This window comes from Chiloscyllium punctatum, chromosome 1, assembly GCF_047496795.1.
Source record: "Chiloscyllium punctatum isolate Juve2018m chromosome 1, sChiPun1.3, whole genome shotgun sequence".
NCBI lineage: Eukaryota > Metazoa > Chordata > Chondrichthyes > Orectolobiformes > Hemiscylliidae > Chiloscyllium > Chiloscyllium punctatum.
Window position 1 is genome coordinate 94,617,640 of NC_092739.1, and position 12,997 is coordinate 94,630,636.

The window sequence follows — 12,997 nt, forward strand, 5'->3', positions numbered from 1 at the left end:
TACTATAGCGGATTATTCAAAAATTGGTGGAAAGGCAATTAGTGAGGATTACACACAGAGTACTCCATATTGTAAGTGGGAAAATGTGCACTTTACCAGGAGATTGGAGGAACTGAATACTATTTAAATGGAAAAAGACTGTAGAAAACTGCAGCACAGTGGATCTTGGCAGGGGTCATCATGTATAAATCGCAAAGGTTAGGATTCAAGTTTGGCAGGTAATAGGGAAGGCAAATGGAATGTTTATTTTAAAGGGAATGCAATATACAAAGAGGGAAATCTTGCCAAAACTATACAAGACACTAATTAGTCCACACCTAGAACACTACGTACAGTTTTGGCCCCATTATCTTAGGAAATATATACTGGCATTTGGATGGACTCCAGAAAAGGTTCACTCGATTGAGAACAATGGGATTTTCTGATTATAAATTGTATTCATTAGATTTTTGAAGAACGAGAGACAACCTTAGTGAAACATATAAAACTTTAGGGAGCTTGACAGGATAGATGTGGTCCAACTAATCTGTGCCAACCAGCTATCCTAAACTGATCTATTCCCATTTGCCAGCATTTGGCCTATATCCCTCTAAATTCTTCCTCTTCATGTACCCATCCAGATGCCTTATAAATGTTGTAATTGTACTATTCTCCACCATCTCCTCTGGGAGCTTATTCCACCCTCTGCGTGTAAAGATCAGGAAAGGAATCAAGGATTGTGGGAAAAGACAGGAAAGTGGTGAAGAGGATTGTCAGATCAGCCATAATCTCATTGAATGGCACAGCAAATTTGATAGACTGAGTGGCCAACTTCAGCTTCTACATAACATATCTCTTATGATTCACTCTGATGAAAATAAGATACTAGCATATCTGCTCATCAGCCGAGATCAGATTGCCATTGAACCACGGCCTTTTTGAGTTTCTGGCATTGTGGTTCAATTACCAGATGCATTGTATGAATTCATATTTCATGGGGCATTAAAAGTATTTAAATTAATAATTATTCTATATGTTATGTTTATCACAAGTGTTATTTAACAGCTGCAATCTATTTTGATAAAAGATAAATTATAACGATTAATCTATTCATATTTTGCAGCCATGGAGATGACCTAATAGTGACTCCCTTTGCACAGGTATGTTACATCATGTTTCTTTGGGAGCTAATGATAAAGCACCTTCAGTGAGTGGTGTGCATTGCAGAGAACATTTTTCTAACAATTCCTTATTAAAGGGCAGCATGTAATATTTCTCAGTTGAGACTCCAGTTTGTCATAGGAAGCTTTACTTCAGCTGTTTGGGCAGATAAAAGAACCTGTTTTTACAAGTTTGTATTTTGTTAAGTTACCTATTGTGTGGGTTTACTGTATGCTTTTGTCAAACATTAACTGTCTTGAAGCCAAAATTCGCTGGAGTTATACACTTTCTGATGACTGATAACAGGCTCGCATTGAGTTAATGTGAAAAAGAACAATTTTTTAAAAATAAATTTTTATTAAAAACATTTTCAAATCTTTTACAAAACAACTATATATATAAAAACAATAGCAAAACACAAAAAGATAGATATAGTACAACAATGTCATGTCACAATACTATTAATGATAAACTACCTACTATTCTACTGCTGCCTCACAGCAGGTCCCAGGTTCAATTCCAGCCTTGGGTGACTGTCTGTGTGGAGTTTGCACGTTCTCCCCCTGTCTGCATGGGTTTCCTCAGGGTGCTCCGGTTTCCCCCCCAATCCAAAGATGTGCAGGTCAAGTGAATTGGCCATTCTAAATTGCCCAAAGTGTTAAGTGCATTAGTAAGAGGGAAATGGGTCTGGGTGGGTTACTCTTTGGAGGGGCGGTGTGGACTTGTTGGGCTGAAGAGCCTGTTTCCACACTGTAGGGAATCTAATCTAATCTAATCAAAACAAACGTATCTACTTAAATTAGACTACAATCAATTTAAATAAAAACAAAATTAAGCTGAATTCAAATTATCTTGAATTAAATTATATCACATTACTTTATTCTATTTCACTCACCATGCCTCCACTAAAGCTCCTACCCCCGGGAGAACCAGTCGTTGTACCTGTGTTTTGTTTTCCCCAGCTTCCCCCTGCCAGGGCCCCACCGGCGCCCAGACTGATCCCCACGGCTATATCACGGCCCTAATTAATTTTGCCGAAAAGTCTGTGTCAATATAATTTAGAAAGGGCCGCCTTGTCTTATAAAACCACTCCGTTTTGTGATGCACCATATTTGTGGGGTAGTCTTGGGGGAGATGCTCCATCACCAGCTTGCGCCACCCCATAAGAGCTGAGGGTTTTTCCAACATCCAATTCATTAAAATGTTCTTCCTTGGACCATGGGTAAGAATGTTACATAGTCTCTTCTCACGTTCACCCCGAGAGGGAAAATTTGAGAGCCCAGAAAAAGAAATACTGGATCCACTTTGACTTCAATTCCCAGGATTTCCTTCAGCTCTCTGACTATGGCATTCCAGTATCTCTGGATCTTGCAACATGACCAATAGCAGTATCTAAGAGGGCCTATACTAATTTTACATTTGGGACATCCTGGAGACGCTCCTCTCTTGAACTTAGCTGGCCTCTCTGGTGCCTTATGTGCCCTCTGTAAAATCTTCAATTGCATAGCCTGCGCTTCGTTACATATTGGGATTTTCTTTAAATTTTCCCATATATCTTCCCTTGTTTCTAATGAAATAACCTCTCCTAGTCCCTGATTCCAAGCCCTACAGAGTTTATCCACATCTCCTAAGGCCTTTCCGTAAATGATATAAAGTATTAACTGAAAGAGCACCTGTGCACCGGAGCACTCTTTTCTCCACATCTGATTTGTAAAACTGAGCCCGGAGCATGGTCTTCCTACGTATATAATCCCTTATCTGAAAGTACTGGAAAAAGGTCCTTATTAGACAATCCATATTTCTGACTCAGTTGGCTAAATGACATCAAGACCTCCCCCTTGAATAAATCTCCCAAACAAGAGATTCCCTTGTTCTCCCATAGCTTAAAGCCGGAGTCCATTATCCAGGTTTAAATCCTTGGGCTCCCGCCAACGGGGTAAACGGCGAGGTCTTAAGCCAATTGCCCTCGTCTTGCCTCATTATCCTCCAAGCTTTCACCATATTTAAAACGATTGGGCTCTTAAACTGCTCGTTCACGGGTTTCATCTTATCCATGAATAATAGAATAACTAGGGGACATCGTGTCTGCGAGGCTTCAATGTCAAGGCAAATCGACTCCAATTCCCCCCGTACCCAGTCACCCACATATGATAACAGGGCTCTTATTTGATATCTTTTGGGTGGGGGCTGCAACTTAGTAAATTTAATTAGGGGACACTGTGACACCAAATAAAGGACCCGAGCCAACCATTGAGCCTCTGGAACACTCGTCTGGGTAGCAACAATGGGAGCGTTCTCATGGGGTACAACAGGCGAGGACGAACATGCATTTTAATCATGGCTGCTAGGCCTAACCATGATAACGTTAATCCTTATCTATTCCAGTAATTGTGCATAGTTAGCTTTATACACCTGGTGGAAGGCAGGGGTAATAAACATTCTCAAATATAAAAAACCTTTTGACAACTATCTAAACAGGAACTGCATTCTATCCTTCAGATCAGGCACCTCCACTAATCACCCCACTGGCATGGCTTCCGATTTTGTGAAGTTGATCCTGTATCCTGAAAAACTGCCAAATAAATTAATTTTTTGAAACAATTGAGGAATAGACTCCTCCAGATTGGCCAAGAACAAAAGGACATCATCAGCCTATAGGGTGATCTTACGCTCCCCCATTCCCACCCTTGTCACCACAATTTCAGGATCCCTCCTGTTAGCCTCGACTAGCAGCTCAATTACCAAGGTAAAGAACAGCGGTGAAGAGGACACCCCTGTTAGCTACCTCTCCCAATATTAAAGTTATCCGACTTGGTGCCATTTGTGATGACAGCTGCCTTAGGATAATTATATAACGCTGCCACCCATCTGGCAAAGGCTACCCCAGTCCAAAGTGCTCTAGGACCCCAAACAGGTAGGACCATTCGATCCAGTCAAATGCCTTTTCCGTGTCTAGGGAGACCACCAAACCCCGGATCAATTTTTGCTGGTGGACCTGCATTATGTTCAGTCCCCTCCTGATGTTGTTGGAGGAGTTACGGCCCTTGATAAAAACCACCTGATCTTCTTTGATAATATAGGGCAACACCTCTTCCAACCTCAGGACCAGCACCTTTGACAGAATTTTAAAGTCTACATTCAACAACGAAATTGGTCTGTAGGAAGCACGTTCTTTGGGGTCTTTCCTCTCCTTTAAAATGAGGGAGATATTCGCCTCCCTAAGAGAGGGCAGAAGACAATCCTGTGTATATGAATAGCTATACATCCCCAGATGTGGCTCCATCAACACATTTATGAATTCCTTATAAAATTCACTCGGGAATCCATCTGGCTCCGGTGCTTTGCCACCCTGGAGATGTTTTATTGTTCCCTTCACGTCTTGTATCGTCATAGGCGCATTTAATAGGGAGACCTGTTCTGAGTTTATACTGGGGAGGTCCATGTTCTCAAAAAAAGACTGCATTCTCACTGCACTGTCTTCGCCACCCTCCAACCACTATTACTCTGCCAAGTATTCCCGAAATCTAACACGGAATAGTTTTTAGACTTTATAGAGTTAATGTCTTTGTCACTCGCTGTACCTCAGATAAGCTTCCTCCTCTTGGGAAAGCAATAGGCTGCCCTGGACGACTATGGCTAGTGATTTGTTCAGGTGGTGCACCTGAAGTGTAAAAGGGAGCCATTTCCCCATTAAAAGAAAGAAGGTGCTGTCAAGTCTTAGGAAGGAAAGGGTTGACATCGCCCTGCTGCAGGAGACACATTTAACTGATGAGGAACATCTGAAGCTGCAACAGGGACGGGGTTATGACAGGGTATTCTTCTCCTCCATTGCTCCAAGAATAGAGGAGTGGCTATATTGGTAAGAAAGAACCTCCTCCTCCAGTAACTCACGGGTAACTGTGCCAGCCTTCTCTCTAACAGACATAATGGATTAGGAAGCATTTTCCTTTCTAGCCAGATAGGCCAAATATCTACCAAGCTTATCTCAAAATTCAAATAATCTTTGTTTAGCAAAGGAGACCTTTTTTTGCCACCTGTGTGTGCAATGAGTTAAGAGCAGCCCGAAGAGTCGTGACCCGCCGCAGCTTGACCAATGAAGGCCTGTTATAATTTGCTTCCTCAGCTACCTTCAGCCGGGTCTCCAGCATCCATTGCTGCTCCTCCCTCTGCCTCCTTCTAGTCGTTGAATACGAAATGGTCAGGCCTCATAAATATGTCTTAGTGGCCTCTCAAAGTATTGCCGGATTACCGGCTGTACCTGAGTTGATTTCCGAGAAGGCTCTGAGCTCTTTTGTAATGTACTCAACAAATTTGCTATCCCTTAACAGGAATGGCTTGATGGACCAGTGCCATACATCTATTGCACCACCCTAGGTTTTAACATCTAAATACACCGGCATGGTCCGAGATAGTTATATTCCCAATTTTGCAAGCCAATGTTCTGTCCAAACAAACCGATGGCATAAGGGACATGTCAATTCGTGTGTGGCACTTGTGTGGGTTGGAATAAAAAGTAAAGCCTCTTCCATTAGGGTGGAGATACCTCCACACATCCACTAATCCAACTCCTCACACACGTCCACTAACTGTCGAGATTACACAGGCGTACCTGCCAGGCCCCTTGGCATCCTGCCTACCCCGGCATCCATTAGGCAGTTAAAATCCCCTCCTCTGATTGTGCAGTGCACCCCAAAATTCATTAATTTAGCAATTGCATCAATTAGACGGTGCGCCGGAGACAATAAACATTCAGGACGCCATAATCTTCTCCATGTATTAGAGCTTTAAGAATGATCAACTGTCCATGTTTGTCCTTAATTTGCTCAGTTATCTGGAGAAGGAGGTCCCTTCTTACCAGTATAGCCACTCCTCTACTCTTGGAGCAATGGAGGAGAAGAATACCCTGTCATAACCCCGTCCCTGTTGCAGCTTCAGATGTTCCTCATCAGTTAAATGTGTCTCCTGTAGCAGGGCGATGTCAACCCTTTCCTTACTAAGGCTTGACAGCACCTTCTTTCTTTTAATGGGGAAATGGCTCCCTTTTACACTCCAGGTGCACCACCTGAACAAATCACTAGCCATAGTCGTCCAGGGCAGCCTGTTGCTTTCCCAAGAGGAGGAAGCTTATCTGAGGTACAGCGAGCGACAAAGACATTAACTCTATAAAGTCTAAAAACTATTCCTATAAAACCTACTGCAACTAAAAAAAACTAGCCGCTACATTAACTTAAACAAACACATAAATAAACCCCAATTCACTTGAAATCTCCCCACTTGCCCATAGGGGGCAATCCTCCCAATCCTTGCTACCATCCTGGCTCCTTCCAGCTGAGGCCACGCCCAGGTAATGCACAGAGAAAGAGAACATGTCAGTTACATTCTGAGAGTTAACAATGGAAGCCTACCCTCCCCCCTCTACACTTCTTCTCCATACACCCTAACCACAGGTATAGCCACCCTCAATCCAAAAAAAAGGACCTCAGAAAATAACCAACTGACCAAAATGATAAATAAATCTGGTTTTACACCAAGGCAGTACAAAAGCTATAAAACCGGTTTGAATCTCCTGGCAGCATAGCAGATATTGGCTCCATTGCTGCTTCAATCGTTTCTCGGAATTTGCCAAACTCAGCTGCTGCCCCATTAAATCCAAAGGGAGTTTGAGGATATCGATGGGCACCCCGACGCAATAGGGGAGTGCCCTGCTTGCTGTACCTCTTTCCCCTTTTCCTTTATTCACCTTTGTCCTGATCTTAGAGCTGTCAAACCACAATGTTAGCAGCTGCAAATGTTCAGTAACTTTATATTATCGATTTTTCTCCGAGGGGTGGTTAATGAGGGGGCGCAGGGTAAAGGTCCATCTTGCCAGGGGTATGGCACAGAGCCCAGCACAGCAGACCACTCAGACTGCAACATCTTGGATCTCTCTGAAAAAGAACAAATTTAAATGTATATAATATTCTGTGGAACATGTACAGTTAATTTGGTAATAGAGCACAACTTGGAGGGAAGCCAGTGGTTAGTAAGAAAATCAGTGCATCTATTTTACACAAAGGTCTCGCTTGTTTTCCAATGTTTTTATGCCATCTCTAGCTATGTCACACAGAATTCCCTCTTACCACTGACAGAGAAGGCAATTTTCCCGTCTTGCACAGCCATTAGATCCCACTGCCTTACCCAATCTATACATAAAGGGTTAGAGAATGGCATGTAAATTTCAAACAGCAAATCCAGACAAAGACATTCCTCTTGCCAAATTTTATGCAGTAGTTAGTAGATCAGCAGTTTATCCTTCTAGAGATTGATGGATGCTCAATTTAGATCAAAATTACTTTTGGTTTAGGCCAAACAGGTTTGACTAAACACATTGCTCGTGTATTCCTTTAGCATATCATATTCTTACACCACATTAGAAAGTGTGTTTCTGAGTTTATTGACTTCTGTAAATGCTGAATTTAGTGAGTGGGACTGATTTGTGACCATTTGAGGAAACCCCTAAAGACTGTAGAGTGAAGTTAATCTAAGTTTTAATGTATTATATGTGATGTCTTTTCTTGGTACATACATTCACCATTATATCTCTGTAGGTGCTAGCAAGCCTGCGCACTGTAAGGAACAATTTTGCTACTCTAACCAACTTGCAAGAACGAGCATCCACCAGCAAGTAAGTTACAGTGGTATTGAATAACTTTGTTGGCTTTCAGATCTGATATCAAAGAACATTCCAATGTAGAAGCAGATCGTTTGATTAATCAAGTATAGCTAACTAATTAAAGATTACAAATATATAATGCCCCGAGATATAATACAAATCTAAATTGTCATGGAAAGTCAAAACTGCCTTGTCACCATGTATAGTATGCAGCTAGTTATTTTTTTGCAACACTGATCCAAGTGTTATTAATCCTTGGGGTATGAGTTGCAAGTCAGCTGTGACAGTGTAGAGGGGAGCAGATTGAAAATGCTACAGATCTGGAGAATATTTCAGTAGCTGCTGTCATACCTGGACTGTGACTATCAGAATGGTCTCTGGGCTCATCCCATGAAAAGTTTGAGATAGATCATACTGCTGATATTGCCAGTTAAGTTCTTTGGTGGATTAAAGCATTGCAATCATTAGATGGTTTGCTTTGGAGAATTATCTCCAAGTTGACCTTGAAAGAAACACTGCACTGTTTCACTCTATTGCAGGCAGCAATTTTCTTTTGTAGCCTTCCTGTTTCCTTCTAAGAGCTCCCATTCTTTTGCTTCACTCCACTTTTAAACGTTAGTCATGGCTCAGTGGGTAGCACTCTGATCTTAGCGTCACAAGATTGTGAGTGCAAGTCCCACTTCAAGGCTTGAATACAAAAGTCAAGAATACAGTACTGAAGGAGTTCTATTGGGAGTCTATCTTTGGGCAGTTAAACAGAGACTCAATTTGCCTTCTCAAGTGCAGCTAAAATATCCTATGGTGCTATTTTGAAGCAAAGCAAGAGTGATATCCTTGATGCCCTGGTTAACATTAATCCTTCAATCAGGATCAGAAAAGTAGATGAGCTGGTCATTATCATGTGCTACTTGTGAGAATTTGTTGTGTGTACATTGACTGTTATGAATCCTACATTAGAACACTTCAAAACAAGTGCTCAGTTGGCTGGAATGAATTTTGAAATATTTGATGGTCATTAAAAGTGTTTTTTAAATACAGGTCTTTGTGTTTGACTTTATGGAATATCAAGCTTAAAAACCGAGATCTGGCTTGATAATACAGCATTTCAGTTCTGCACTTTGGACACATGTATTGCAGTGCTGCTGCCAGGCCACTTTGCGTGCAGGGACAGGACTTACCTTGTGCATCTGAACAGGATTCTCGATGCTGTCAGCTTGCTTTCTTCGCTCTGATTCACCTTGAACCTACTTGGAATTGCCATGCCATTTCTGCCTTGCGTTGCCTCTTTGCACGTGGATGCCTGTTCAGAACTTTCACTGTGGTAAGTCAGGGAGCTGCACAGAGATGTGGCAAGGACCTGGTCACTCGTCAGTCAGCGCTGCAATTGCAACTCACTCGTGAGGTGGGCCACGGTCAGTCCTTAGGGCCTATTCACTTAATGTCAAGGGAAGTTATCAGAGGCCGCTGCTGTGGTGGAAAAGCTGGGAAAGTAAATTGAGGCAGCCAGCTGGAAAGCAAACAGAATAATTGTGAAAGGAAGCAACTCAATATATAATGCAGGGAGACATTAGAGCATGGGAGGGAAAGAGGTACTGCAGGAAGGCGGGTCATCACCTGGTCACCACTGCCCTGGCTTTGATGGGAGGCAGTGCATTGCTAAGCTTTACAAACACGCTGCAAAGTCTCATCGGCTGCACAAGCTCCTGGAGCTGCTTACCTTACACTTTGGATTCCAGCATTGTCACAGCATTCTCTTGTATGCAATGCTACATTTCTGCAGTAAGGTGGGGTGGGAGCAGAAATTGCCATTCTCCCTTTGAAACTGTTGCATGTGCAGCATTCATCTGAATCAGACCGATGACGTAAAAGTCCACACAGGTATCCCATTGCCCTCCTTGTTAGCAGCTTCCATGTGCTAATGTATGCAAGACAATAGTTAACTGTAATTTGTAAGCTTGAAATGCTGACTGATCATGTTATTGAGGAGCTGCTTTATTTCTGATATTCCCCATACTAGCTCATTGGAACCCATCCCCAATAAATCAAGGCACCGAATCTGTTGTTGTGTCTGTCTACACTGCTCTACAAGAGTCCACAGGAATTGATGCTCACACAGGCATTTCAAAGCCCAAGAACCCACAGCAAAATCTGGCAGATATGGAGTATATCCTCTTATTGAGGAGTTTCCAGTGAAAGGTGCCCTCATGCTGTGAAGAAAGTACAAGAGACCCACAGCCTTTGTTAGAATGTCCACAAGATGAATGAAGGCACTACTAATGAGGCTGTCCCAGGGCATTGTAAGAGAACAATCTCATCTGAAGCATTTGATCTGCAGAGCAATACACACTGTACACAGGTAGGAGTCAGAATGGTATCATCAGACCCAGTGTCTGTGCAGTGTAACACTGCGTTCCTCTGGGGACATTGAGGACCATCGATGTCCCTTCAATTTGAGAATCTGATGCTTACTTAGGTCTGGGAATACATTGCAGTAAAATACAAACACAGTGCATCACATAATCCTTCCACATTGTGCTCTAGACAACTGCAGCACACAGAGGCAAGCTGATGGACAATGGGGATCTGTGACAGCTGCAGTATTGTATCATATCGGAAAATGAGGATCTTGATCAGAAGGGACATCACCTTTTTTTCCCCTCCTAGTACATCGCGATGCAATGCAGGGACTTGCAGATGGGGTAGAGGGCCTTGTCCTACAGCAGAACCTGTTGGAATTGGAGTTTTGAGCAGATGATTCGAGGAGTATTTGTGGCTAGAGAGGGCACCCATTCTGAAAATATTCAGGACTAAAGCACCCTCCTTCGCTTGAACTTCCTTTGTTTTGGTGGAGGGGTCGGGTATTTCTCGGAGACCTTGGAGAGGCCAGCGTGAGTCGTTCCTTCTCTGGCTGGGCACCACCTGGCACTGCACCATCTTGTGAGGAAAAACTGGGGTCAAGATGTCCCAACACCTGTTCTGAAGAAGGGACACTGGACCCGGAACGTTAACTCTGCTTTCTCTCCACAGATGCTGCCAGAGCTGCAGAGTTTCTCCAGCATTTTCTGTTTCTTTGTCTCACCATCCTGTTGCTTTGTTGTTGGCTTTAATCATGAGTGGCTAATGTGAAGGTGTGCACCTCCATCAGCTTGTGAGGATTCTGCTGGGCCTGCCTCTCCATGGTAACCGGCAGCTTGCCTACAGAGAGAGCCGGACACTCATGTTAGAGTAAGCACAGAACAGATGGACTCATCCAAACTTTGATCCAGTTTCCTGTGCATTTTTGACCGTCATATTAGCATCTAAGACAGTGGGGTTCTCTCCTGCCTGTGACTGAACAGCTGCCTAATCTCTCGCAGTGATCTGAGTGCAATGTTTCTTCCACCACCAGCTGCCAGGATGTGCCAGTCATGTGCCCGCCAGAAAGTGCTTCTTATTGAATTTGAGCTATATTATCCACTGTGCAATCAGTGTCTGAGCTGGTACAGGGTGAAGGAGATGGCCTTGCTGTTGCATCTTCTGAAGGAATTGTCGGTTCCTCCTCAGAGATGGAGGAAGTGATGTTGGCTGAAGGAGCAGTTCTCCTCATGATGAAGACTGTGTGTATCCCACTGGTGCCTGTAGGGGATGAGAGATGGAATGAGTTGCGCAAATGGGGGTAGAAGCTTGGACATATGAAGATTACAGGCATAACACTTAACAACAAATCTGAATTGGTTGCCAGGATATGGGGGTTTCAGTCTCACCATGAGTGTCCACTGTCCTCGCCTACTTTAGGAAGTAGGGGGTAAGCAGGTGAGTGTCAGACAACCACTATCATCCTGCCGCCTCTTCTCTATTGAGGGCGTTTCCTTCTGTAACGAGATAAGGGCAGGGAGTGAGTGAGCTGAAAGTGGTTGGCACAACTGTTAGTGGCGGTGCAGGTGGGGGAGAAATGATGAGGAATCCCAAGTGATCTTGCAGGCTTGGTAGTTTGGAGGGATAAAGTAGGTTAGAATGATTTGAGGGAAGGTTCTTCATGCATAGAATCACAGAATCATACTGTACAGGAGAGGCCCATTGAGTCTGCACCTGGTTTGCAGTAGTGCAAGTTTTAGACCATGAGGTGTCTCCAATAGTGCCACTGGTCGGAATCCCAGAAGATCCCAGTGAGTCCGTCTGCTGCTGTAGATATAGTATGAGATAGTATGAGAACAGCACTGTGGAGGGGTGGTGCATAGTTAATAAAATGAGTGCCGTAAAATTGTGCGTGTTAGTACTGTAGAGCTCACAAGAGGAAACCCTCTCCAAAATTCTCAAGTGTGCACACTAAGAGTGCAAATGAGGATCTTGGAGGTGCAGGCTGGTTGAATCCATGAGGTTTGTGCCTGTTCATGCACAAGACGTGTCCCGTAAGCAACCCTCCAATGAAACATGCAGATGCACTCCAAAAGTGCATCTTTGAAGGAAGAACTGTGTTGCTAGTGGATTGGAAATGTGTCCTGCATGTGTGGTGAGGCTCGTAGATATCTGATGCCATGTTATGTAGATGGAAGATGTATGGCATTCTTGCTCAAGAGGCATGCCCTGAGATATTGGTGACTGCTGTCTATCAGAGCAAGTGCTGAGCTGGAGTCACCAATTAACTGCTCCAACTTCCAAGTTGGGACTTAGCACCATCTCGTTTCGATCCGATGAGAAGGGCAAAGGAAAGTTTGTACATCAGTGATGCAAGATTCAGTAATAATGAGATGTTAATCCATACTAATATATACAAATAGGCTTCTTGCCACTCGGTGAGAATTTTGTCTTGTCCTTCAACTCTTGATTGGAAAGTAAGAACCTTTGCTCTTGATTTTGAAAGCCTCCTTGCTATTGCCCCAACTCTTTCGACAATGTCCATGTCACTCAGGGGCTGGTAAAGTTCTGCACAACAACTCATTTCACACATCTTGTGATTGTTAGTTTTATTGAAGCTTTTGGAAATAAAAATTGGCAGGATGCAAATTGACTATTAACACGTACCTATTTTACGCTATTACATGAAATCAACATTACCCCTTTTGTTTCCAAGTGTTGCCTTATTTTTGATGATTTACTTGATCTGTCTGATTATCCAGGACTGAGTTAAATGATGTTCTAATTCCTTAATGGAGTAGCAATATAGTGATTTAGGGAGTATTTTATTTTTGAGGTTAGGTGAATTGGCCATGCTAAATTGCCCTAGTG

At 43.1% G+C, this 12,997-nt stretch overlaps 1 protein-coding gene across 1 annotated transcript in view; it reads left to right on the plus strand.

Moving 5' to 3' along the window:
* Nucleotides 1-12,997, plus strand: part of pde4d (phosphodiesterase 4D, cAMP-specific) — a 1,329,084-nt gene that overhangs the window by 1,159,134 nt on the left and 156,953 nt on the right. The window contains exons 7-8 of the mRNA XM_072571159.1: nucleotides 1,103-1,139; nucleotides 7,728-7,804. Coding sequence (XP_072427260.1) covers nucleotides 1,103-1,139; nucleotides 7,728-7,804 — 114 coding nt within the window. The remainder of the gene's footprint in view (nucleotides 1-1,102; nucleotides 1,140-7,727; nucleotides 7,805-12,997) is intronic.